Below are 27,673 nucleotides of genomic sequence, written 5' to 3' on the forward strand. Positions count from 1 at the left end.
AAGTTAAATTAAATTCAAATTAAAATAAAAAGCTATGCACTGTACACCTTTCACATAAGCTATACAGATACATATTATGGATAATATGCATGGGATAATATGACACTGCATCACATATTTTATCTAAAGTAGGAGCATCCAGGAGGAACTGTACTGCTTTTCCTTTTCCAGCATGGACACTTCAGTGGTCAGAGATATATGAGTAATTATATGGTATTCTTGTTAGGAAGTATCCTGAAGAATGTCACAAATATGTCACAAAAAATAACATTGTGTTACCAACAACTGTGGTTTAATATTGGTCAGTTTTGGCAAATCAGTCGCTTTAGAAATGCAAGTACTAAAGTCACTCGTTTTATTTTGAAATGTGTACCGGAAGTAGGTGTAGTTTACACTGAAGGCTGCTTCAGTTCAGTTTAGTTCAGTTTAGTTTAGTTCATCAGAGCTGAAGACACGGAGGAAGATCTGTCTGTGTTTTTGTTTAGTTTAACGAAGGTTAAAACATTTAAAACTACCGACAGACCGGACATTTCTACATTCAGAACCGACAAAAACACGACGGTAACCGGGACGGAGAGACAACCGAGAGATGAAAGTATTTTAGAGACACCGGTGACTTTGGTAAGTTTGTTGTTTAAATACGAGTTTCTCCTCATTCTCTCTTCAGACGTTAACAGGTTTAAAACATATTCTCTTAACCCGCATTAATGCTAAATATCAAGCTAGTTAGCTAACGTATTAGCTAGGTTACGTGTTAAGTTCTCAACTTTAACCGACCAAAGTTCATAATGTTGACGTTAGCTAGCTAACTGTTGTAAGTTAATAATGAAGCAGTTTGAATCTTAATACCTAGAATTAAAAGTCATAAATGTCAAATAATGTTATTTTTTTCTCCTTGTTCCTTGTAAATGTTAGCGTTATGGATTTCATTTATTTTAAAATTAGCTTTTTAAATCTTGAACAACCACTGACCAATAAATGTTGAAATTCATCAGACACTCAATAGGAAAACTTTATTTTGTGTCTGAAATCTGCCAGCAACTTTTATATTTTAGCAGCATTTGGCTGGTGTTCATTTTCCACTCTGCCTGTCATACTTATTAGCAAATTTAAAACTTTAATTTTGGTATTTGGTGTGATTTCATTATAATATTTAAAGGTAACACCCATAAGAATCACTTTAATATGCATACAGTGCCTTATAATGCAATTTTAAAGCTATATGTTTATCCTTGAATGTTTTTCTTTGTCTACTGAAGTTATTGTTCCTATATTTACTTCAAGTGTCAGGGATACTGGATTCTGATTTTTGAGGTAAGACTATAAATAATACCTCAGGTACTTACACTTATATTGTATTGTATTTGTAGTATATTATACAACAATATTCCTACACTTTATAATGTTTCTATATTTTCTTAAAGTTTGTGTGGTACTGAATTAGAGCTGCACAAATAAAAAAATACAACATTGCTAATTGCAAGATCCAAATTGCAGAAGCTGTAATTTTTATATTTGTTATAATATTTATTATAATGAAGTACTATAGTGCTTCAGAAATGACCTAATGGGAAAAAAAACAGACAATAAAAATAAAAGTTTATTTCAGTTGAAATGAAAATTGATATGTTTGTTTACCATATTGTGCAGCCCTATTCTGAATTCAGAATTTTAGGTTAGCTTTTTTTTTTTTTTTAACATGGTAATAATGAATATTATGCCACATACATGGTAGATGCTGGTAAATTTACTTCACTTACCAAAAAAATAAAAAAATGTAAACCTTCACTAGCCTTTGACTGGAGGACAAAAAAGTCCATTTTGCAGTGTCTATATGTTGTGTATTACACTAAGCAGGGGGCTCCAGCAGTGGTTGTGGTTGCCAGGCCGGTCAGTCCGGCTCTGTGCAGCCCAGCTGGCCTCTTTTGTTCCGGCCACACAAACTGATTAGCATGCACCATCCTACGAGAGCATCTGTCCCCCGCAGACGCTGCTTTTGTTCCCCGTTTAAAACTTGAAAGTTGGCCCTTTTTGTCCAACTGTCTGCTCATATTAAAAGCTTGTAGACACGTCAACCCCACTCCTCCACACGCACATGTTGACCTAAAGCCTGGCGGAGAGAGTTCAGTCTGGGTGGATTAAAGCAGAGCTGCAGCAGGGGGTGAACCGCAGAGATGGTCACAGTTCAGCCAGTCTGTTATCTTAGACGTCAGTGCTGGATGATATGGTCAAAATGTTCCAATACCACTTCTTCTTCCTGGCCTACAAATCTTGAAAAGAAAGAAATCATGTATGTTTGGTACAGACCCCAACAAATGCCACATCGTCATTGTTTTTATTTTATTTTTTTCAGTAAAAATAAAAATTGTAATGCTAAAATGATCGTTCCCACTATTGTATCGCAAATTGCAATCGCAGTTTCAGTCAAATAATCGAAATACAACTTTCTTTTTTACCATATTGTGCGATGCTCATTGCTATTATTGTTGAATGGCCTGACTCAGGTTAGGCCACTGGGAAGCAGAAGGGTCTAGAGCTTGAGATATGTCACTTATTTCACAGACTCACATTGGGTTTGGGCTGTATTTATTTATTTAAAATTTTCTCTCCAGCTCAGTCATTGCCACTTCCAATTCCCTTCATGCATTGTCCCCGTCAGGCTGGATTTGGGCTGAAATATGCTAATGAGGGCCGGGTTCAGGTACTTGGCATTTTACCTGCTTGTTGAGCCCTGGTTAACCTTCTGGGAAAAGAAGCGGGCAACCATTTTACACAGAAGAAGCCACCATATACGAAGCACTTATTGTTTAAAGGAATCAGTAGGATTTGTCTGAACTGTTCTTAAACGCACCTGAAAGACACCTGATAGACGTTTTGGGTTGGTAAAGTGTCACATGAACAGCAAAATAATGACAATTATTCTGCAGGACCTGCAGTGCAAAGTAATAAAGAGTACACATATCAGCAGCTCTTCCAAAATATGCACAATATCAAAAAATACAAACAGTTAAGTGATAACCTTCGGACAAAGCTTGGAGAAAAAGCCCCCTTCCCTTGGTTTAATTGCTTAGTTTCACTCATTATTGTTGCCTGATGCTGTAATCACTAAACAATTGAGCCAAGATAACCTAAAACCGCTGTTTGATGTAACTTCAGATCACACTAAATACACAAACAGGTCCGTCCTGAGGCATTTTATCAGTTTCTGACTCTGGGAAAAACAGTAAAATTCCCCCGTACTGTGTCTCTGAACTGTCCCGTTAACCCAGTCACACACGTTAAGGCTATTGTGATAACACGTAATATTTCTTCACTTCCATTCACTGAGCCTCCCCTGAAACTGTTTGAAAATATACACCAAACTTTTTTTTTTAACCCGAGCCCGGCCATACAACAGTGATAGAAACCGGTATGTGAAGTTCAGGTATCAGAGTTTGTGTTTGTATCGGAACATCTCTAAGTAAGTTTGCAAATTGTTTAAATTATAAGTTAATAGATCAATAATGCTTAACAAAATCTTTAAAAATTTGCATTTACCAAACAACAAGAAATGCATTTATCTCGACAATAAAAGTTTTATTTCCACAGAAACATGCTGCACGTTCTCTGACAGCGTTACATACACCCAGAGAAATAAAGGTGCTAACTAGAACCATATAGGGTTCTTCAGCTTGTCCCCATAGGAGAACCATTTCTGTTTTTTGTTAGAACCATTTATAAAAGTTCACTTGGAACCCTTTCAAATAGTTCTACCTAGAACCCAACGTAACGGGTTACACTTAGAACTATCTGTGAAAGGTTTCACCTAGGTTTCACCTGTGAGGAAACCCTTTTATGGTGCAATGGTTCCCTCCAGAGAGGGTTCTAGGTGAGGTAGATCCTTTCTACCTCTCTATGGGTGCTAACAAGAATTCAAACAGGTAGTTCTACATAGAATGTTTTTATATTCCAGGGTTTTATTCAGAATCAACCCAGGTTTTAATGAGAACCGTTTTATATTATGGTACAAAGAACCCTTGAGAAACCCTTGATGAAAGAGTTCTTCAAGGATTTCAACAATCCTTGAAGAAATCTTTCTTCTAAAAAAAGGTTCTTTGGATGAAAAGGGTTCTTAATGGCACCCTTAGTCTTACAAAGAACCTTTGACAGAAGCTAATTTTGCTGGGTAGAACCACAGCCCTTCAGGAAGAACCCTTTTGGAACCTTTATTTCTAAGAGTGTAGCTATGAAACATATAAAGGGTGACATGTTTCAGATGTCTATTTGATAGTAGATTGATTAAATTTTACATGATTGATCAAATTCTTAACGACTGATTGATTGATCATTGATTAATTGTTATCATCCCTATCTTTATCAACAAATGTGGTTTTTCAAAAACTTAATTATACTGATTGTATTACGATATTGATGTTGGGTCAAATTTTCCGGCTCTGCTTTATGTCTTTTGTGATTTAATTAAAAAAATTGACGAGTTATCCGTCTTTGTTTCTCTGGTTAAACTAATTTGATGTTAACTGGTGTGAAATAATCTGTTTAAATTGTTTTCATGGTGCACTAATGGGACTAGACTAATGCCTTAATCTGCTCTTAACTGAATTAATAGTGTGTCTGTAAACACACTGCTGGTATTGTTTCTATGACCTCCCTCCCTCCAGCCAACACACACACACACACACACACACACACACACACACACACACACACACACACACAACCACCCACCCTCCTCCGCCTGCTAAGGAGACAGTTTGATGTGTGTGACAGGCTGCTCTCTGACACTTTAGCAGCCACAGCCCTTATCTTTGTCTGTTGCCATGGTGAACTTGGTTAGTGTGTGTGTGTGTGTGTGTGTGTGTGTGTGTGTGTGTGTGTGTGTGTGTGTGTGGCCGGGGGGGTATTTCCTCTAAAGGGCTGAGGTAAAAACACCTGGCTGATGTAGCCCTGGTCTGTGGTCTGTAGCGCTGACAACACACCTAACAGTCAAATGTCTGGTTTATAGCATGTTTGTAACACATTAATGACCGCTGTAAATCTCATAGAACACAGTGTTGACATAACTTGATAATAGGCCTGGATGACAGAGCGGCAAAACCCATCATGATAATAAAGTTTCATATTAGTCAATATCGCTAATTATTGATCACGTAGTTTGTGACATGTTGTGTACTCTAGTGCTGCAAATGACAATTATTTTCATAGTTGATTAACCGGTCAGTTATTTTGTCGAGTCATCAAGTATCAAAATAGTTGCTGATTAATTTTATAATCGATCGATTATCGATCGACCCTTAAGTGGTAAAATCAGTAAAAGTCACAATATTTTTGACCAAAAACCTAGATATTGTGACAATATTGCAGGGATAATGTTCACAAATTATTAACCCAATGAATAATAATCACTAAAGTGGATATAATGACTAAGTGGGTGAAGGCAAATAATAGAACAGCTTGAACAGTCAATTTACTTTAATGCAGCCTTTAATTTAAGCCATATCACAATATAATAATATCCAATATTTAACCTCATGTCATGATACGATATAATACTAATTTATTTATTTATTTATTTACCAGCCTTGTCCTGTCATGTCATCCTTTTTGTATGCTAGCGACTGCGGTTACTGGAAGGAGTAAACTTGTTTTTCATGATGATGAACATAAAAATACGCAGATTCAAGAGTTGTTGTTTATGTCAGCTGACAGTTGTGGCAGTTTTTTCTGTCACTGTGTTGGAGGTCATGTGTCACCTCAGAGTTGTGGGTGAAAGTTCCATTTTTCACACATGGGAGAGAAAATAAACAGAAGCTGTTGCTGCTGGTCATTGCACTGATGTCAGGCCTCAGCTGAGCTATAACAGGAGCTCAACACAGCCAGGCTTTCTTTGCATGACCTGGCACAACATAACTTAAAACCCCAATCAGAGATAACGGGTATCGCAACGGTGATTAGCAACTTGATTTGTTGATTTGTTGTTTCTTCTTCAGGTTGTGTGCATGCTCACAGGAAATGGGGCTTTTGGTGCGTCATGTGACTGTTCTTCTGCATGCGAGACGCCCACTTCTGTCAAGATGAATAGGTTGATATGGTAGAGAGCTATGGAGGATATTAAAGATATACGTTACAGAAAAAAAGCAACACTGTCGCTGCAAATAAGTTGAGAGGAATGCGGACAGAAAATTACTGATCAGCTTAATGAGCTCTTAATGCTGTCGTTCATTTCCAAGGTGACAAATGCACACAAAGGAATTAAAGTTAACAGAGCAGATTTAAACGTGATCACAGGAAAATAATTAGTTACAGAGCTTTTACATCCAATTTAATCTGAATCGGTTACCATGGTGATCTAGTCAGGTTGAAAGAGAGACACTGACTTTAGACTCAGTATACCTCATTAACACATTAATCTTGTTTCGTAGTTCACCCCTCAGTCAGGTGACATGCAGCAAAGGGCTGCAGGTGGGAGTTGAACCCACGGCTGCTGCAGAGGACTAGAGAGCCTCAGTTCAGTTCAGACGTATGTTCTACCAGCTGAGCTACCAGGCCGCCAGCAGCGGCGTTTCTCATCTGCGAGCCACTGTTTGTGTGTTTCTGTTAATCTTGCCAATGTTATTTGTGTTCTTGTTTTCTTAGCTTAGCATCCTGAAGGGCTGCAACTAACGATTACGTCATTGTCGATTTATCTGACGATTATTTTCTTGATTAAATCAATTAGATGTTTGGTTCATATACCGTCAGAAAATGTTGAAAAATGTTGATCAATTCTTCCCAAAGCTCAATATGACATCCTCAGATGTATTGTTTTGTCTACAACAACCCAAGAATATTCAGTTTAGAGTCATAAAGAAATAAAGAAACCAGAAAATATTGACTTTTAAGAAGCTGGAATCAGAGAAATTACTGACTTTTTTCTTAAAATTAAAGAAAAGATCATTAATTGATTAGCTGATTGAGCGTTGAGCCCCCACTCAGTAGAAGCAGAGTAGACGACAGACTAGAGCTGCAATGATTAATCAGTTAATTTACTGTTAAATTAATCTTCAAATATTTTTTATAATCGATAATTGGGTCATTTTTTTAATTAAAAAATATCCAAATACCTTTGGTAACACAATAATCAGTTGATAGTTTATAAAGATGCTCTCAATATTAGTTACAACCATAATAAGTATTAACTGCCAGTGTCTCTTGTTAACATTTATTTAAGGTTTACATGTTGATTAAGGTGCTAACTAGGGATGTGCATGATTTTTATCAATACTTAATTAATGCCAGTTAACCTTTGCCTCTAAAGTGTCGAACGTGCAGCTGCTCGCCACTAGTCAGGGCCGCGGCCTCGTCAGACAGCAGCCGTTCTCACCCAGTGCGTTTGACCTGGACCATGGACGTTTTTCACCATTTTATGACATTTTATAGACCAAACAACTAATCGATTAATCAAGGAGATAATCAACAGATTAATCAGTAATTAAAATAATCATAAGTTGCGGCCCTAGTTTAAACCATGTTGTGTAAAGAGCCTCGACTCCACGTGGGTTTGTGTTGTTCAGGCTGATTAGAAAACCATGAGATCTGAGTCACAAGTGAGGGATAAACTCAGCTTTGAGCCGCAGCGTCAACAGACCAACGTGTGATTCACCTCGATGTCGGACTCGAGGGGACGCTACGTCTTTGTCACGAGAGGAAAGAGGCGCACAAAGGAGCGTTTGTTGTGGGGGAGTGAAGTCACTTTAGAAGTCGTCCTCCTTATGTGGCGTCCAGTTACAGGCAGTGAATGGGTCTCTGTCCCCCTGCAGTTCACTGCCTGTATTCATGGCCTCTGAAATACGCTCTGGTCAGGACGGAGGCCTGAGGCTCTCTTTTAATGATACGTGTATCTATAAATGTCTTTCACCCACTGAACACATTTCCCAGTTAACATTTCCAACAGGGCTGCAGGGTTTTCCCTCAGGAAACTGGTCAGAGGAGAGAACAGAAGAGTTTGAAGCTCCGTTTATGATATTTACATTCGAATTCTAAACCAACATTGGAATTATGCACATATTTAATTTCTATTAAAGCTGTTGATTGGTCCAGGGATTATTCTCTCAATTAATCGAGTCATTGTTGGTCCACAAAATCTCAGAAAATGGTGAAAAATGTTTGTTGTTTCCCAAAGTCAACCCGAAGATAGACCTTTTTTGAAAATATTTTCCTCAAATTGCTCTGTGCTCTATATTCTTCTATTCTTAGATGGGAGCATCTGTAACGTGAACAGTTTCCCCCCCGAGGATCAATGAAGTATTTCTGATTCTAAAATTCAATTTATTGTATAGAGGAGTGAAGAAACCAGAAAATATTTCTTTTGAGAAGCTGAAATCAGAGACTTTGGACATTTTTTAAATTAAAATATGACACAAAGCGATTGATTGATCATCAAAATAGTTGGCGATTAATTTAGTAGCCGATTACTAATTGAGTAATCCTTGCAGCTCTGTTTGTTCGTTCTGTTTAAACACGATATTTCTGCACCGTTGCAGATAAAAATTTGGTTATGCTTATTTTATTAGTATCGTTCTATTTGTAGAAAAAAAAAAGATCAGCAGTGAATTTCATCATTTCTGGGGCTGCTTGGCCTCTTGGTGTCAGAGCACAAAGGCTAGTGATGATCCTGTTTGAAATGGATGAATGAAATCAGGTATGCCCAAATAAATAAAAAACTAATTTGAAAAATAATTTCTTGTCATTTAAAAATGATCAATATTTATTCAGTTAGCCCTGGACTAATCAGATTTACTGGACTCATTTGAAGACGAGGAGTCAGGAGGACTAATGTCATGTATGTTAACTTCAACGTTACAAACATGAGGCTGTAATTCACGCTGGACTCCAAACACATCTCACACCTCTGGGTCAGCTAAATCAGCGTAGCGATATACGTGTAATACAACATTATATGTTGAGCTTCTTGTCTTATTCGTTCACTAATTTATCAAACTGCAGTCATAAACAGCCCAGTGGTTTTCCTGCAGTTAACAACAGGCTAGAAATTGAGCCCACTACTGGATATTTGATGAGAATAGGAAGAATTCAGAATCCTAACTAAAGACAGTGGTGTCTAGAGATCATATTATTAGGAAAGAGGCAGAGGAGAAAAATGGTGAAATTAGCTGCAGCAGCGGGGCATTGAGGCCACCGCTGTCGCTGCAGGGTGCTGCTCTCTGGTTTCATTTTGTATGTCATAATTATGACATATAAAAGTAATAATAATCATGACAAAAGCCATCATTAGGAGATGAAAAGTTGGATTATGAGATTGAACTCTCTCTTTCAACTGAAATTAGTTGTTAAGTTAAAAACTTGTAGAGTATGAGATAAAGTCTTAATTATGAGATTGATAAAAGTTGAATTTAAGATTAAGGCCGAATTCTGAGTTAAAAAGTTAGAGCAATGAGTTAAAGTCAAAAGTATGTGGTATCTGTAGGATGAGATCGGTGAGTGGTCTAAATGTCATCTGTGTATGAGGACAGTGGTAGAGGAGGAGGGCCGCCAGAGAATTCCCCTTATTTTGACCTTTTTTTTTTTTAAACTCGACTTTAATCACATTATTTTGAATTTAGCCACTTTGCTTTGAATCTAACCACCTTATTATCAAGGCACACAGATAATAGACTTAAAAGAAAAACAAAAAACTGTCATACTGTTGAGCTGTCCTGTCCTTTTTTAATTAATTTCCTGACTGTCTGCCCTGCACTCATTTTCTGTTTGTGTTATTGTGTCACATGTCAGTGTTGCACCTGAACTCCTCACCTGTTAAATGATTGATATGATCGGCTGTTTATGAGCTTGGACATATTTTACAACGTGCTTTCAAGATGGTTTGCATTTATTGCATTTAACTGAAACTGTTGGAACATTTTATTGAACAAATGTCCTTATTGATAAACAGTCTATTGCTGATAATTTTGCAGTTTTCTGTGTGAAGTTCATCCTGAAGGGGCAGAAATGACTAGTGTTTTTTCTCACCTCCTGTTAAAGCAGCTGTGAGGCTGCAAGAATCAGCATTAATCCCTTTATAGCAGCGATGTTTTACCACACAGGATAACGCTGATAACAGTGATCACCATCACCATCATTTAGCATGTACGTGACACATCCTAACATATTAGTTCTTTTGAGATCAGTAACTTTTAATGGTTTTTTTATTTCCTGCCGTTCGCCTCTCTTGTGATTTTATCTTAAGTGTCAGTGAAAGAGGAAACCTGAGTATGAGTCAGACTTGCAGCTTGGCAGCTTTTATTGATCATAACATTTCAATATAAATGTAAATGGGAGTGTGTTTTACTCTCACTGACATTTGGCCTGTATTAAGAGCCATTTGAAACTGTTAATCACGGTCTAGAATCGCCAAATTATCAGTGAAATGTGTCACTTTGCGCCGTGCTTAAGAACATTGCACATTAACCTGCAACACAACAACAACTCATTAAATGCTTCACCTTTTCAGTGTGAAAAGGATCACAGTAAGCTCGCCACAGACTTTGTGCTTCAACCAGGTTTTAGCTGATCTAAAGAGCAAGTGGTTTTTACTCCAATGTGCCGAGCACAAGATGCAAATGCAGCAAATGTGCTCAGCCACGCCTTCGTTTTGCCTTCATGTTTAGATCTCCCACCCATGGCCGCACAGACAAGGTGAAAGTGCATTTGCTGTCTTGGCAGACGTGGCAGAAATGGCACTTGCACCAGTGTAAGATAGCAAAACCACCTGTGCCACCAGCGCAGTGGCTTTGCACCGAGTGTAAGATAGACCCCCTGCAGTTACCTACAGTTATCTCAAATACTACTGGACCGATCAGCCTCATCTTTTTTGGTGCACATTCATGACTTTATCCTGAAGGACCTCTGTGAGTCACTGTTTTTTAAAAAACTTGACAACCCTTTTTTTTTTTAATGCCTCTATGCTTTTGACAGCTGTGGACAGAGGCATTACGTTCTTGGGTCACCCCATTATCGTGAACACCATATCTCAAAAATGCTTAGAGGGAATTTACTCAAACACAAATGTTCACTTGGATACAAGGATGAAGTGATTGGATTTTGATGCTTAAAGGTCAAAGGTCAAAGTCACTGTGACCTCATGTCCATCCCATCCTTGTGTACATGATATTTCATGATGTCTTGAAGGAGTTCCTTCAAACTTCCTTCACAAATGTGTACTTGGAGTCACGGATGAATTGAGTACAAGTTGGTGGGAACCTCACATCCATCCCTCTCTTTTGGACGTGATATTTCAGGAATGCTTGGAGGGAATTTCTTTTTTTAATTTGGTACAAACATCCACTTGAAGTCAATGATGAACTGCTAAGATTTTGGTGGTCAAAGGCCGAGGTCACCGTGACCATAACTCAAGAATTCACACCCTAATTATGACAAAATTTCATACAAATGTCTTTGTAGGATACTACAAGTGCAGAAGAATAACTACACATGTAACTAGTCACAATCTTGTCAGTTGAAAACTAGGTCTAAACATGTGAAAACAGGTGGAGCGCACTATGTTTAGACCTATGTTTGGACCTATTTTTCAACTAGTGATCAATCTGTGATCAATAATTTTTCCACTAATCGAATAGTTGTTTGGTTTCCCAGTGTTTCCCAAAGTCCAAGATGACGTCCTCAAAAGTCTCGTTTTGTCCGCAGCTCAAAGATATTCAGTTTACTCTCAGAGATGAGTAAAGAAACCAGAAAATATTTACATTTAAGGAGCTGATATCAGAGAATTTTGACTTTTTCCTTCTTTAAAAAGGTTTGGGAAACACTGACCCACACTGTCTCCAACTGCTGGAAAACTAAAGAAGTGCAACGAGTCTCTTGAACAAAAACCCTGAACTAAAATCAACCAGTCGTGTAGCTCGCAGGTTGATGAAGACGCTATGTCCTCTGAGGCCTTTTGACATCAGAGTTGCCGCTTCTGCATGAATACTCGGCTTGTTTTTTTGTCTTTTCTTTTTTTCTTCACGGCACAAAGGATTATAACATCAGTTCCAGTGTGCTGCTAAGTGAGTCACCCCGTCACGGACGCAAATGGCCCTGTTACACCTAACAACCCCGCTCAGTGTACTGGAGTGAATACATACATTGTCTGCTCCCAGCTCTCAGCACAAAGACAGTGTGGGTGTATTGTATTAATGAATACTGTTGTGTTGAAGGTTTCATGTGTTTGTATGAATGCCTGAAGGTTTTTGTGCATTTTAAATGAAACATTTAAAGTGATGCGTTGTCAGACCACATCTTTAACGCATAAAAATCTTTTGATTGCGCCTGCAGGTGACGTGTGTGCCTGCGCTGATGGAGGCGCTCTGAGAGTGACAGTGGGAACGTCCTCCTCGCCCTTCCTCCCTCCACCCCTCTGAAGGCTGCACAGATGTTTTCGCTCGGTCAGGAAAACATCTCCACCTCCCCTGCTTCCACCAAAGGACCAGTCAAATATGGAGAGCTCATTGTGCTGGGGTAAGACACTCACTGAGGGGCTTTTACAGCTGTGCTTGTTTTAGCCCTTTAACCACTCATGTATGTACTTTACCCAACTGCTGACCATTTCATTTTCTGCAGAATCTGTTTTTAGATCAGGGGCCTCCTTACAGAAATCCTGCCTTATCTCAGTTCAGGATGACATTTAGGATTGTTGGTATTACAGAAACGTGTTTCCTCACTGCATTTAGGATCTAAAGATAGAAATTAATGTAGTAAGGATGTAATAGACCCTGTCCTAAACTCAAAATAAGCACCACTGTATGACAATGACAATGAAAATGCGGAATAGGGTTAATGTCTACCGAATTATCATATGATAGTGTTTTTTCCCATTTGCCAGGTTGGGAAAGTGGGTCAGAAATCTAGTTGCCTAAAGTCAGATTTAACTTGCCCCTTGTACAAATTGTTTTACTAGCAGTTATTGGATGCACACTGCTGGTATAAGTCCTGCCATTGGTCGCTTGCTTCAGGCGGAATCGCAGTGTCTGCTGACTGTGTTTTCAAAGTCACAAGACCAACCCGCTAGCTGCAGCCTGCATGCTGAAAACGGCAAATTAGTACCTGGGACACTAAAGATACAAACATAAACAATCTCACCTTCTGACGCGCAAATATTCCACCACAACAAGTTCCCCCTTGACACTGTTTTGCAGCAGCCCCGTCGCTGCATCCTGGGCTTAGCTCCGCCCAAGACGGTTGTGATTGGTTTTAAGAAATGCAAAAAAGGCAGGGCATTTTTCCCCTATAGCAGAATGTGTATGTGTGGAGCCAGAGCTTTCTCCGGCGCTGAGCGCTGTTGAGGGACATCTGGCTATGCAAGACTAAATAACAGTGAATCCTAAAGTTAACTGTCATTTTTAAGCTGCAGCTGCAACATCTTTCAAATGTCAGGAAATAGCTTTTACAAAGTCCAAGGTGATGTCTTTAAATGTCTCGTTTTGTCAGCAGGAAGCAGGAAATATCCATATTTAAGAGGTTTGCAAGAAAAATTACTTTAACGATTAATTGATGATCCTGGATTGGCAAGTGAGTTACCAGATTTACTAGTCCAACATTGCAGTTTACTTGCCCCGGGCAATCCTTACTGTTGAGCCCTGAGAAGGATCTTTGTCTCCTGTGCTTGATAAGAAAATGATGATGATAATATGAATATGAAGACAATGAACAGGACATGGTGACACAGTGCAATGAACAGCAGCAACAGCTTCCTTGTATTTTCTCTCTAATCAAAAAAGGGATCTTAGGCAACAACTCTATGGCAACTCTGAGGGGACAAACTTCCTCAAATACAGAAGGCTTTTTAATTACGATGCGATGACTGATGAATGTCAGCCATCGGCGAAATACAGAAATATGATTGAAAGGCTACTCAAACCGTATGATGATGGTTTGAATTTCCCAGACCACGTATTAATGAGAATAAATGAACTGTCAAGATTATTGATTTTGAATCAGATTGACATGCTGTGTCCATTCAAATCATTATCCTGTGCAAATAATTGGGAAGAAAATATCCCCAAGAGGTTTTGTTTTCTCGCCGCGATAAATTTCAGAGACAGCTGTTGTCATGGATACAGGCAGGCTCACGCAGGGCTGACACTTATGATTATTTTCATAGTCGATTAATATTTGTTTGCCTGTAAAATGTCAGAAAGTGAAAAAAAAAATATTGATCAGTTTCTCAAAGCCCAAGATGACGTCCTTAAATGTCTTGTTTTACTCACAACTCAAAGATATTCAGTTAATTTTCATAGAGGAGGAAAATATTCACATGTAAGAAGCTGCAATCAGAGAATTATTACTTTCTTTTTGAAAAAAAAATACTCAACCGATGAAAGTAGTTGCAATTAATTTAGTATTTGCTTATAATCAATTAATCGATTAATCCTTGGAACTCTCATGTACGTTCTAAACACAGATTCAGGCCTGACAGGACAAGAAGAATCAAGTTTACAGCTCTAGTTAGGATTTCTTAAGTTAAGATAAGATATGAGGTCTGAGGTAAGACAGGACGCAGCCGTGAGTTTAAGAATTGCTTCTGTAATAGGAGAGGATTTTTCCTATCTTAGAAACTTCTGTTTCGACGCCTCAGATTCTGACTTTTCATGCAGCAGTTTAAATGAGACCCTTTCAACTTGCAGAGACTTGAAATTTACTTTAGATAATAATCCACCACCGTTTCCTTTATTTGTTTATCAGGAAACCTTGTTTTCGTTCTGTGGTAATTCAGTGGTGAGGAGGGGGTGTGTTCAAACTCATCTTGGTGGAGCCTTTAGGGACAGTATGGCCTTCTTCAGACTGCCTGACCACAGTGTTCTGCCTGAACACGCTGTCAAGAGCGTCATTCATTGAACATGCTCATATTTTTGGTGAATTGAACAAATCAGTTTCCAACTAATGAAGGTGTCAGTCACCCCTGACAGATAATAGCGCTCACATCGTCAGCTGATTTAAAAGCAGAGATTATTTATTTGATCATGAACCCTGAATTTCTCTCCAATTCTGAGGTTTATCAGTAAAATGTATGAACTACACTGCAGGCTGGAGTCTATTAACAGTGAGAGAGATAGATCCACGTTATACACTCATCTCCAAACATCTGTATCTGTGGAAAAACAACACCCACCCCATTTTTATTTTATATATGGGAACGATAATTACCAATACAGCAATTAAGAATGCACTGAGGAGTAACCCATGTACGATGGTACGAGTGGTATGTGGAGCTTTTTTTATTTGAGATAACTTCAGAAGCTGCACACATTTGGATTTTAATAGGTTGCATGAATATTGAATTTTTGACACATTGAGGAAGTTCATCCAAATCAAAAATGTAGAGTGTGACAAATTTGTAGTGTGGGAAAAAATAGAGGAAAAAATGTTATTTTGCAATAACAGCAGCATTTCTAAAAATAAAAAAACACCAACTTCCTCTTTCATGTGTTGGTGCAGCAGGGATGTCGTCACAGATGGATCTGAAGAGGATCATCAAAGGATGTGGCTCTGAGTAGTTTTTCCACAACTTAATGCTGTAGGCTGCACCTTGTAGCATAAATGCTAATTTGCTGCTTACCTTTGCCGACATCTGGATGGAAGTTTTATTGCTGTCATGACGGTGCCTGCTCAGTTTTGCTGTTGAATAAAGATGGCGTCTGTGACCGGGCAGTATGCTCTCACAGATTTTTAAATACTATAACTGATTTTTGTCAGTCTGAGAAATATAGCCAAGCTTTTCTACATATTTTTTTTCATTCAACAAAAGAAGTCTTCCTAAATGTTCCTAAATATTAAATGTTATCTGAAATCAAGCATTTTGCAAGAAGTTTGCCTGCATTTATCATCTAAAATTGTTTATTTAAGTAAGGAATTATATGATCAATGTTATTTGATGCCAACTTTTCGTATTTGATGTTGGTACGAGGTTCAAGGGGTGAAAATCTCTTGGTAGCTTACGATTCGATTAGATTCAGATTCAGAGGGCCACGGTTCAATGATTGAACGATTCTCTATACATCTTGACACATCATAACACCATGTTAATAAACATTTAGAAAATCAATTTTTGCCATTAAGGAATTGATTCATAATCTAATTCTCCTACGGCTCGGCAATACGTCAGTATTATATCATCTTAGATTTTAGATACTTTTCCTTTGTTTTTTTTTAAGGCTGTATTACAGTTAAGTGATGTAATTTTCAGACTGTTCTAGCTGTCTATTATTTATCTTTACACACTACGCCAGAGGCATTTGTTGAACGAGGAAACTTGACATGAGAAACATGAGAAAAAATTGTATCTTATTAATTATTAATAGTTAATCGATTGTTAGCATTTTCAACTGTTGGTTAAGGAAAATGAACAAAAGTTGCAACCCTTGTGTAAATGATTTGTTAAAGCAGCAATTGTCAAACCTATAATACAACAAACTTATTTTATCACTTAGGCTTTTCTTACCCTGTCATCAGTCATGACCTACATGATCAATAATTATTGACATCGACTGAAGCAAACCTTTGAAATGTTGCAAAAAAAGAAGAAAAAAAAAGAAATGCAGTAAAGGCTACGTTAATAAATCAGAGAAGAAGAAAGGTCCTGAACTGGAAAGAAAACCACTTGTTTGTAGGGCTGCAGCTAATGATTATTTACATAATCTTGATTAATTGATTAGTTATTTGGTTCATAAAATGTCAGAAAAATGTTGATCAGTCGTTCCCAAAGTCCAAGATGACATCCTTAAATGTCTTCGTTTGTCCACAACTCAAAAATATTCAGTTTACTGTCAAAGAGGAGTAAAGAAACCAGAAAATATTCACATTTAAAAAACTGAAATGAGAGATTTTTGACTTTTTTTTTTGCCTCAAAATCATTAATTGATTATCAAAATATTTGGCGATTCATTTCATAGTCGAATCTTTGCAGCTCTAGTTGTTTGCCAATCATTACAGAACAAAAAGCAAAATATTCTTTAATCCTAATTCTTTTTCTTGTATTTCTTGCCTCGGGAGAAGCGTCTCCTTCTCACATTAAGTGCATTAACTCTTTTTGAAAAAAAGGCAAAAACCACCTCAGCGAACGCAGAATCTTTTTTAGTGAATTCAGAAAGTTTTTGTTTTAAATTTTGCTGTTTCCATCCATCCTTTCTGATCCGATACTTCAAAATGCAAACTTAAATGTGAATATTTTCTGGTTTCTTTACTCCTCTCTGACAGTAAACTTAATTTTCAAAACTTTCCCAAAAAGTTGTGGACAAAACGAGACATTTGAGGACGTCACTTGGACTTTTCTGACATTTTATGCACCAAACAACTGATTGATTAGTGGAAAAACTATTGTCAGATTGATCCCTTGTTGAAAAATAGGCCTAAACATGTGAAAACAGGTGGATTTTCATGTTTAGACCTATTTTTCAATTTACAAGTTGTGACAGCATCAATTTTTCACCATTTTTATTTGCAGAATGAAATTCAGTCCACTTGTTTTTGCTCAGGAGCAGCAAAACGTTGCCTCACTGCAGTTAAACGTGTTGAGAAACTCCACCACAGTGAAAAAATGCAGCTGACTTCCTGACTGAGGGCCCGAATTCGCTGCGGACACAAGACAGAGCCTGTGGTTCAAGGAGGTCGAGAGACGTCAGGAAAGTCGTGGCCGCTGTGGTTTCAGACCTTTTGTTTGCTTTCGCATTATATTCTCCACATGTGGAATTAAACAGTCTGGCAGACCCTGCAGCTGGTGATTACACTCTGTCGCAAGGTTTAATTTTAAAGAGCCATATAGTTTGTGAAAACAGAGGCGGCGTTATGTGTCGTACAGTGGAGCCACAGAGGAGCTGAGGGTGGTCTGAGTTTGTATAAGAAAGGAGGTGGACGTTAACTTTATCTGAAACGCAGGAAGTTTGCATTATCCAGTGAAAGAATGGCTCCACTTTTAACTGAGCTTGAATGTTTACTTGACCTGTGGCTGGCAGCAGTCTGGCTCTGAAGATAACCTCCAGCTAAACTGACTTTTAATTAAAGCTCCCACAGCGTTCAGCTTCCAGAATTTTATTTTCAGGTCGACTCCAGCTCAGCGCGACAATACTGTTCTGCAAATAAATGATGTTTTGCAAATAAATTTAAGTCAAGTTTAAGAGGCGTCCTGATGGCTCGGTTGGATAAATCATGAGCCCACATCACTGTGGCATCCTGCTTTTTGAATCTGGATCGAAACTGTTGATGCTCGAGCTTTTCCTCCCCCACAAAGCTTCCTGTCTCCAGTGAGACAAAGAAGGAAAGAAACATTTAGGAAAATATGCTTGTTTGTCCTCTTACCTGCACTTGCCGAAAAAAAAATAGCAATCGTTTTGGAAGCAACTAATAAAGTAAATCAATTTGAAACTTGGTGAAAGTAAGATCAGCATGATGGCGTCAGCAAAACTTTTGTTTTTTAATTGTCTCACCATAAATCAAATTCATTAACTCTTTCCTCGCCAGTGTTTTTTAATAAAGTTGCACAGCGAAGGGCAAGGCAAATTCTCAAGGCACATCTGTAAGATAAGATGAGATAATCCTTTATTAGTCCAACAACGGGGAAATTTTCAGTGTTACAGCAGCAAAAAATAAAAAGAAGCATCATTATAAACAATAAATAGTAACCAAGCAATATAAACAAGAGGAAATTTGAAAAAGGGAACAATATAAACTCCAGGGTGAACCCTGCCTCTTGCTCCAGCAGCCCGCGACCCTTACGGAATAAGCGGTTACAGAAATGAACAATATAAATGGGGATATATAAAAATAGGAACAGTATATGCAACATAAATAGACAACAGTTGTAACTGTTTCATATCCAAGCCTCTGTATCACACCTCAAATGTTTATTTTTATTAATTAATGTCAAACAACTATAATACTTACAAAATATTTATGACCAAATAATTCAAGAACTCATTTGAAACTGTGTAAAAGCAGCGACAGACCCTTTTAAACCAGGTTACACAATTTTTAATTATATGTTTTGCCTCTGATTGGCTAACCTTAACCAACCTAACCAACAGGTGCAATGAGGACCAGCCAATCACAAGAGTTCCTGGAGTGTGGGTGGGGGATTTCACTCCATAATAATTTCAGGAAACTGCACCACCTTCAGTTTAACATGTAGACAGTTAGCATGTTGTTGTATGTACTCGATATCAGCGAACTGAGTCCCTCACAGGAACAACTTCCTGTATTTACTCTCTTTCTCCCGCTTTGGACACATGAAGGGAAAAACACTCAAGTTTACAAACTTACCAACTGATTGAGACCAGAGGAAACGTATCCGGCGACCGCTTTGTGTGATCCGCCATCTTGTGGCACTGCCATTGCTGCAGTGGCGCGTCATGTCTGCTGGTTGGGTCTAGAGGGGAACCCCAAATTTGCAAGACTCTCGTGAGATTCTTCATGGTTTCGGTCAAATGTTCACTCTCACGAGATCGTGTGGATCAGGGGTCCCCTTCTAGACACCGTGTCCGCTGTTGCCTGCTAACAGTGACAGACGGAAGTTAAACAGCAGGAAGGAACCTTTAAGGATGGCGAACTGCACAGGTTCTTCCTGACTTCCTAGACATAGTTGTCAAGAGTAATGTTAAACAAAAAGTAACCTTAAAAGTGAAACATTGTAAACTTCTTATGATGGCTCACACCTGTAGGGGGGACGCCACCACAGCAATGGTGGCTTGTTAACTTCTGGATGAATTCATCTATAGGTGTGAAAACTCCCAAAACTGAAATAAGAATAATGATTTGTTTTAGGAAGCAAAACACAAAGTTTAGGACCTGAATCAAGACTTGTTGTTCTTGACTTACGATTTCATAGCAAAGACTTGAGACTCACTTGTGACCTACAAAACAATGACTTGTGGTAGATAGTGTTTATTGTTTGGGAGCAGAATAACCCAGTTAATGTGTTGAGAAACTCCACCACAGTGAAGAATGCAGCTGACTTCCTGACTGAAGGCCATTCACTGTGGACACAACAGAGAGCCTGTGGTTCAGGGAGACTGGCTGCTGTGGTTTCAGACCTTTTGTTTGCTTTTGTATTGTTGTATCCAGAACTGAAATAAACCTGTCTGGGACCCTGGACTCTCACACTGACTTCTGGTTTTTGCCCTTATTCCTGAAACGACAATGGACTTCCTGCAAGACCCACTTAAGATTTGTTGTTAAGTGGTGTGTGTGAGAGTGATTTAGGAGAACTTGCTGCATTCGCCAGTTTTCCAGTAACAAACACAGTTATGGTTCAGTGCGCCTGCTCCCTGATTCAGGTCTGTGCTGCAGTTTAATGTGGCTCTTCCATCTTGTGTGTTCAGGTGTAACGGCTCTCTGCCCAACGGTGACAAGGGGAGGCGGAAAAGTCGCTTCGCTCTGTGTCGTAGAAACAAGGCCAACGGTGTGAAGCCCAGCACCGTCCACTCGTCCTGCACACCTCAGGCTGCCAAGGTGAGACCTCGACACGCCCACAAAGGCTCTATAAACTGTACAGAAGAAAACAAAAAATTAACAGGATTCGGCTCTTGTATATTCATTTTTAATGAGGCATTTGAAACGGCGTATTCCTCGTAGGTTCTGTGTTTTTAATCGGCTCTGTTTCTGTCATCTTCACAGGATAGATAAGTGGATTCTTAAGTGCACATCTAGAATCTACCACATATTTTCACAAACTTGCTTTTTCTGTTACAGACTCAATGCATCATTAATCAAAATATGCAATTATTGAACAAAAAGAACAATTGTGTTTGTCCTTAAAGGGGCAGTGCACATCAAAAATATGTATTTTTCCTCTGGCCTGTAGTGCTATTCATCCATCTGGATAGTTTTGTTGTGAGCTGTAGAGTTTTGGAGATATCGGCCTTAGAGATGTCTGCCCTCTCTTCAGTATGACAGAACTAGATGCAGGGCTAAAATAACCCACCACCAAGTAGTATCAAAACTTCTCCAGTCATACATTTCTTGGATTCAATCCTTTTGCTACCCAGATTGAGAAAAAAAAAAGACTATTTGTATGATTTTACTCACAGCCAATCACTGGAGGCGTTCTTCATAAAGAAGTGTCTCAAATAAAATAGTATCAGTATCACTTTAAGGGTACTGGTATTAGTATCGTAATTTTTTAAACGATACCCAGCCATAACCAGATGGCACCAAAACTATAAGTGAAAAACTCAGTAAAGTCTTTATCATAAACCTGTTGCTCAAAATAATCCACAAACCTTGTGGTGAGCAGTTTCATGTAGGAACTACTTTCTCTCTGCAGTAAAATCTGCCATCCTACATGAAACTGTATATATATCTTAGATTTTGTGGTGAACTGACCCTTTAAACATACTGTAACAGTGCTTCTCTTCTATGTTTCTAAAGGCTATAAGCAACAAGGAGCAGCACAGTATTTCATACACTCTGTCCAGGGCACAGACGGTGGTGGTGGAGTACACACATGACGGCAACACAGACATGTTCCAGGTCTGTAGCATCAGCTGCTGTATATATTCACACACACTGGGTTTATGTTGTGTGTCTGCAGGCCGCACAAGGATTAGACAACTGCTTGAAAACCAAGCTGTGTTTTGTGCTTCTTAATACGAGTTTCATTCTCTTTCTCTTCAGTCTTTGTTTCACTCAGATTCAGTTTACCTCAAGTGCTTTTAAGTAAATTGAAATAAAATTATTTTCTTTATTTTTTTTCTGCAAGTCATGCCAAGTCAAGTCATGTTGCACAATGGAGGTTTGGCGCTTGGTAGAATTTCCTCAGCCCACACCAGACTGTGGTTCAGTAAATCCATTCAGAGCGGAAAACTCTGAAAGCCAAAAAGGAAAACGTGAAAACCACAATTGAGGAATTAGAAACAGAAATGAGAATCAACAAAGCTGCAGACAAATTGCTGTGATAAAAATTCCAGTTATTTTAGAACTATAAATAATTTGTTATACAGCCACAAGCCCTAAACAGAAAGGTCTGTTTCTGTAGGGATCCTCTACATAATGTTGTCAGACTCCGAGAATAACAATCTGAGCCCGTCACTAAAACAAGGACCAAGTTACGCTGTTTCTGTAACTCCTTTGTTCCCCACTTTCCTTCAAGAACACTGAGATCGTCTGCAGCTGCTTCATTGGAGGTTCCCAGAAACAGCAGATAGAAAGTCGGGGATGTTTTCAGTTAAACCCCAAAGCTCTGGAACACACTACCTTTAGATATCAGAGAAGTCTGCTCACTTAATATTTTTAAAAGAAAAATAAAAACGTCTCTCTTCACGTTAGCCTTTAACTAGCTGTGACACTGCATAGACAGGGCTGAGACTGTGCTTTGGATTTTACTTCTTTTGTCCTTGATTTTATTTTCTGTATACTCTATTTGTAACTTTAATCTTATTTTTATTATCATCAGTGGGTGATGTTATGCATTTTATGCATTCTTCTTTAATCCCATTTCTTACTTTTACTAGTATTATCAAGTGGGCTTTATCCATGTGAAGATGCACTGTGTGTAATCTTTTCTCATCTTATCTTATTTTTACAAGAGGGTTTTATACTTCATCATATTTTACATTAATTATTGGTATTATATTCCTATTTTTATGTTCATTCTATGTATTTTTTATGTGAAGCACTTTGTGCATATAATTTCTTTGTTGTAAAACATTTTGGGCTTCATTTGTTGTATGAAAGGTGCTATACAACTGAAGTTTATTATTATTATTTCTATTACTTTTAGTGGACAGCACATTTGTCCTCAAGGATTACATTGCAGCCAATGCAGCCTGTCTTGCAGACACTAACAATAAAGATAATAATACTTTTTAAGAATGGGCCCAAGTCTAAAAAACACCAGAATCATCCTTTAATCAAATCACTGAGTCACAGTGAACATGACACTGAGATGAAGGCGTCTGCAGGTGTCAGTATGTACACGGTCTTCATATCACAGACGTTGTTCGTGTATCGTTACAGATCGGTCGTTCTACAGAGAATCCCATCGACTTTGTGGTGACAGACACGGTGCCCGGTGGTCAGAGCCACGCCGACGGTCAGACGGTCCAGAGCACCATCTCCCGCTTCGCCTGCCGCATCATCTGCCAAAGAAACCCACCTTACTCTGCTCGGATCTACGCCGCAGGCTTTGACTCCTCCAAGAACATCTTCCTCGGGGTGGGCTGCACCGACTGCTGATGACTCTGTGTAGTTGGAGATAAACTGTTTTTTCGCTGCTGACCGGTTCAACGTGAATTTTTTGCAGGAGAAGGCGGCCAAGTGGAGGATGCAGGACGGACAGATGGACGGACTGACCACCAATGGCGTTCTGGTGATGCACCCGCGCCACGGCTTCAGCCAGGACTCCAAACCTGGACTGTGGAGGGAGATCTCAGTCTGCGGCAACGTCTTCACGCTGCGGGAAACCAGATCATCTCAGCAGAGGGGCAAAATGGTGGGTGCAAACAAGTTGATCGATTGATCGTCCCCTGTGGACTTGAATGCATCGTCTTGCTTATATAACAAGGCTTGGGGACTAACACATTACATGCAACAGAGTTATGTAATTGTTTATTTGAGATTTCCACATGCAGGGTAAACAGGAGTGGAATGTTGTTTCTCATGGTCCAAGAAAAAAATATCCATATATACAGACACCAACAGATCTATGAGGGATTTGATGATTAGAATTTAAAGAATTAGCTCATCCCTAAATCATAAATAAATTTTTCCTTTGGCCTGTGGTGCCGTTTATCCATCTAGATTATTTTGGTGTGAGTTGCAGCGTTTTGGAGATATCTATTGTCGAGGTTTCTGGGAGTAAATGTCAGTCCTGTGATGCTTGAGACACAAAAAACACATGAAAAATTGCAAAAATTATGACCCAGCTGTTCAAAACAGACCTTGTTGAGAGCAGTTTCATGCAGGACCTACTTACCTTCTGCAGTAGAATCTACAGATACTACTACTCTACGCAGCGGTGCTTTCTCAATACTGCAAGAAAATGCATGCGTGTGCAGGATACCAACAAAACAACTGCTGCTAGTGGGTACAAACTCCACAGGTCATATTTATCTTTGTTAAAATCATGATTAGTTCAACTTGTAATATCAAGATCTGTAGTAGACTGTAATTTAAAGGTCCAGTATGAAAGATTTATGAGGATTTATTGGCAGAATGACAGTTGACAGTTTCCTCTGTGAACTGGTAACTAGACAAACATTCAGCAGCGTCATAAAACTTCATCATAAAAGGAACTTTATTACTTTGATCAGTCCACCTCGAAAAGGCTGCAGTTTTAGAAGCTGAAACTCATCAAGTGTAAGTTTAAAGCTAAAACTGGATCAAAGTTTAAATAGGAGTTTAAAGTTTTGGCGCAGCAGAATTGAATTTAATCTCTGTTTAGAGTAAAAACTGCACTGAGGTTAAAGGGATAGTTCACCCAGAATGAAAATTCAGTCATTATCTCCTCACCCTCATGCCAATTGAAGGTTGGGTTTAGTTTTTCAATCCACAAAACGCTGCTGGAGTTTCACAGGAAAACAGTGTTGCATAATCTCCCAAACAAGGGATGTGAATGACGACCATTTTTCAAACATAAAAAAACAACCACAACAACCTGGTGGTCTGGTTTAATCCAAGTCTCCTAAAGTCCACATGCACATGGTCACACCACACACACCCAGTTCAGACTGTGTGCATGTGAACTTGGCTCCAAGCTAAAGATCTACAGTGAAGATTAAGGCTAAAAACATGGTGGAAATGACGTCTGTCAAGTCAACTTGGCATGTTGGAGCTTTAGGAGACCTGGATTGCACCAGACAAGCAGCAATTTCATCTTTCTTAACTTTAAACTAGGTTTAGAGTTTGGTGCAACATAATTTAAACTTAAACCATGATTTAAGCTAGTTTAAAAGTAAAACCCTTTTGGTGTAACTCAGCCTAAATAGCGATAAATTAAAACAGGAGGCAGCATCAGATTGTGTCGTTGTGAATGTCCTGTAACCTTCTGCTCTCTGTCCTTCAGGTGGACTCTGAGTCTAACGAGTTGATGGACGGTTCGCTCATTGACCTGTGCGGCGCCACCCTGCTGTGGCGGACGGCAGAGGGTCTGGCGCACACACCCACCGTCAAACACCTGGAGGCTCTGCGGCAGGAGCTGAACGCCGGGCGGCCGCAGTGTCCTGTGGGCTTCAACACGCTGGCCTTCCCCAGCCTTCGCCGCAAAGACGTCCTGGACGAGAAGCAGCCCTGGGCCTACCTGCACTGCGGCCATGTGCACGGTTACCACGGCTGGGGGGGTCGCCGCAACCCCGAGGTGGAGGCGGAGTGTCAGGAGAGAGAGTGCCCCATGTGCCGGGCGCGGGGCCCCTACGTGCCGCTGTGGCTGGGCTGCGAGGCGGGCTTCTACGTGGATGCGGAGCCGCCCACGCACGCCTTCGTCCCCTGCGGACACGTCTGCTCGGAGAAGACGACGGCCTACTGGAGTCAGATCCCGCTGCCGCATGGCACTCACACCTTCCACGCCGCCTGTCCGTTCTGCATCCAGCCACTGAGTGGCGAGTCCGGCTGCATCAGACTCATCTTCCAAAGCCCGCTGGACTAGAAACCACTCAGACTTCTTATCACCAGCAGACGGGTGGACAGAACAATTATGCTTCTTTGAGTTTTGGATTTTTCATAACTTAATTTTTTATAACTTAATTTAACTTAATTTTGACCAATACAGACTCTTCAGGTTGATTCCTGATGTTTCTTGAACATCAGATACGATTCAGGCAGAGTTGCAAAAGTTCTTCCCTGGACAAACCTGCATGATGGTTCACTTGCCTTAAACTTTTTATTTATTTCTTTACCTCGTCAGTAATGTTTTTTGTAAATCAATGCAAAATTTAACAGCTGTAACGTTTCCCACATTTTCCCAAGAGCTGATAACTATCTCACCCTGCCTTAAAGAGCCATTAAAGGGATAGTTTGAATTATCTGAAGTTGATTTGTCTGAGGTAGTCATCCATAGTCAGTGTATCCTCAGTTTGGAGAAGCAGCAGGAGTACCAGTGTAGGAAGCTCAGCAACGTACTGCTGTGTTCTCACCTTTTACTTTGCCGTCAAACAGCCTTCTTTGACGGGAAGCTGCTGTTATACATAAACCAAATATCACTCTCCAAACCAACCAAACTCCATAGACAAAATCAGTAATTTTACCTCACATAACATGGAAGTTGTTGGTCTACTGCTGCCTCAGTTGTTTTGTTTGTTTGCATTATTGAGTGACTTCAGTGAATCTGAACTAAACTTTTAAAACACTGAAGTCACACAAAAACACAAACTGACTAACAGGTTGAGGCAGCAGTAGATCAGCAACTCCTGTGTTCATTTAGGTAAAATTACTGATTTTGTCAGTGGAGTTTGGTTGGTGTGGAGAGAGTGATATTTGGTTTATATCTGACAGAAATATAAACTTAAACTGATGGATGTTTTTTTTACATGTTTTACTGCTGACCCTGTCCACACATTGCTCAGCTTTCCGCATCAGTCCTGCTGTTTTTTCAAACTTGGGTCCATGTGAACATCCATTCACTGTAGCTAATACACTGACTATGGATAAATACCTCATACAACCAGACAACAAATAATACGAACTATCCCTTTAACACTCAAACTTGATCGTCACTTTGGTTTCAGTCTTTCTCTTTGTTGTTTTTAAAAGTTTTCCTGAGGGAAACAGATTTTTTAAGTGGGAAAATGTAAACAGATATTCAACTGTCAAGTGACCTTCCTCTGTAACGCCGTTGCCTCTTTGAACACAGAATAACTGTACTTTATGACCTTAATACAAGTTTTGTATCATAACACAACAAAAATATATTTCTTGGGAAACTTTTTAATCTGCTGTCTGTGACTTGAAACACACACATCCAGACCGAATGTAAAAATTATGTATTACAGCGTAACTCAGTAGTTACATGAGGAAAAAACTCTTAAAGGGTAAAATATGTCCAGTGAAAGTGTTTGTTTTGTTCCATCATCAAACAGACAGTTTGTTGGTCTTGTCAAAACCACCAGACTCCATTTACTGACACAATAATTTTATTATTTTAAAACACACTTTATTCAAACTTGACAACAACAACATGAAGCTCAGAAAAAGTTAGATGTGATAATGTCTCTAAACGTCATTTTCTCCCTGCTGCTTCTCTGATGTCCGATCTCCCGCCTCGCTCCTCTCCTGATCACTTCTGACTCTGTGAAGTCAGAGTTTATTTCATCCAAACCAGACTTGGAGATTGTTGGCACAGAGGAAAGATGAACTAAAACAGTTTTGGTGAGTTTTATTTTGTTTCTCTGGAGTTTGAATGAAGCTGATGAGAGGGATGATAAAATTACTGCTTCTGTAAATGGAGTCTGGTGGCTTTGGCAAGAGAAATAAAACTGTTCCTGGTTAAACACCAAGGATCTCACTCTTTAACTCTCTGCAGGGATCTTCTCCATAATGTTGTCAGAATGTGAATGAATATAATTGCATTTATATATGAACAATGGACTTATACCCAATATGGAGGGTTGTGTTACATTCAAATATCAGAAAACCTGATTCATGAAATTCATGGTACGCTTACAACAATGTCTGTGGATTATCTTAACTACATAATTGGGTTATGATTTTTGGAAAAAGACGC

The 27,673-nt window shown here is 39.1% G+C and overlaps 1 protein-coding gene across 3 annotated transcripts; it reads left to right on the forward strand.

Annotated features, from left to right (window-relative positions):
- Window positions 1-407: 407 nt before the first annotated feature.
- LOC146329389 (E3 ubiquitin-protein ligase pellino homolog 1-like) lies at window positions 408-26,881 on the forward strand. Of its 3 annotated transcripts, XM_084714654.1 has the most exons (8): window positions 409-621; window positions 12,008-12,150; window positions 12,307-12,489; window positions 20,340-20,469; window positions 21,388-21,489; window positions 22,975-23,172; window positions 23,261-23,449; window positions 25,022-26,881. In XM_084714654.1, the coding sequence occupies exons 3-8, from the start codon at window positions 12,404-12,406 to the stop codon at window positions 25,598-25,600; spliced, it is 1,284 nt and encodes a 427-aa protein (XP_084570780.1). In that variant the 5' UTR covers window positions 409-621; window positions 12,008-12,150; window positions 12,307-12,403; the 3' UTR covers window positions 25,601-26,881. The 3 variants fall into 3 exon arrangements, with proteins under 3 accessions (XP_084570781.1, XP_084570780.1, XP_084570779.1); XM_084714653.1 differs by lacking the exon at window positions 12,008-12,150; XM_084714655.1 differs by lacking the exons at window positions 12,008-12,150; window positions 21,388-21,489 and having other exon boundaries at window positions 408-621.
- The last annotated feature ends 792 nt before the right edge of the window (window positions 26,882-27,673 follow it).

This window comes from Lutjanus erythropterus, chromosome 3, assembly GCF_056507025.1.
Source record: "Lutjanus erythropterus isolate fLutEry1 chromosome 3, fLutEry1.hap2, whole genome shotgun sequence".
Lineage (NCBI taxonomy): Eukaryota > Metazoa > Chordata > Actinopteri > Lutjaniformes > Lutjanidae > Lutjanus > Lutjanus erythropterus.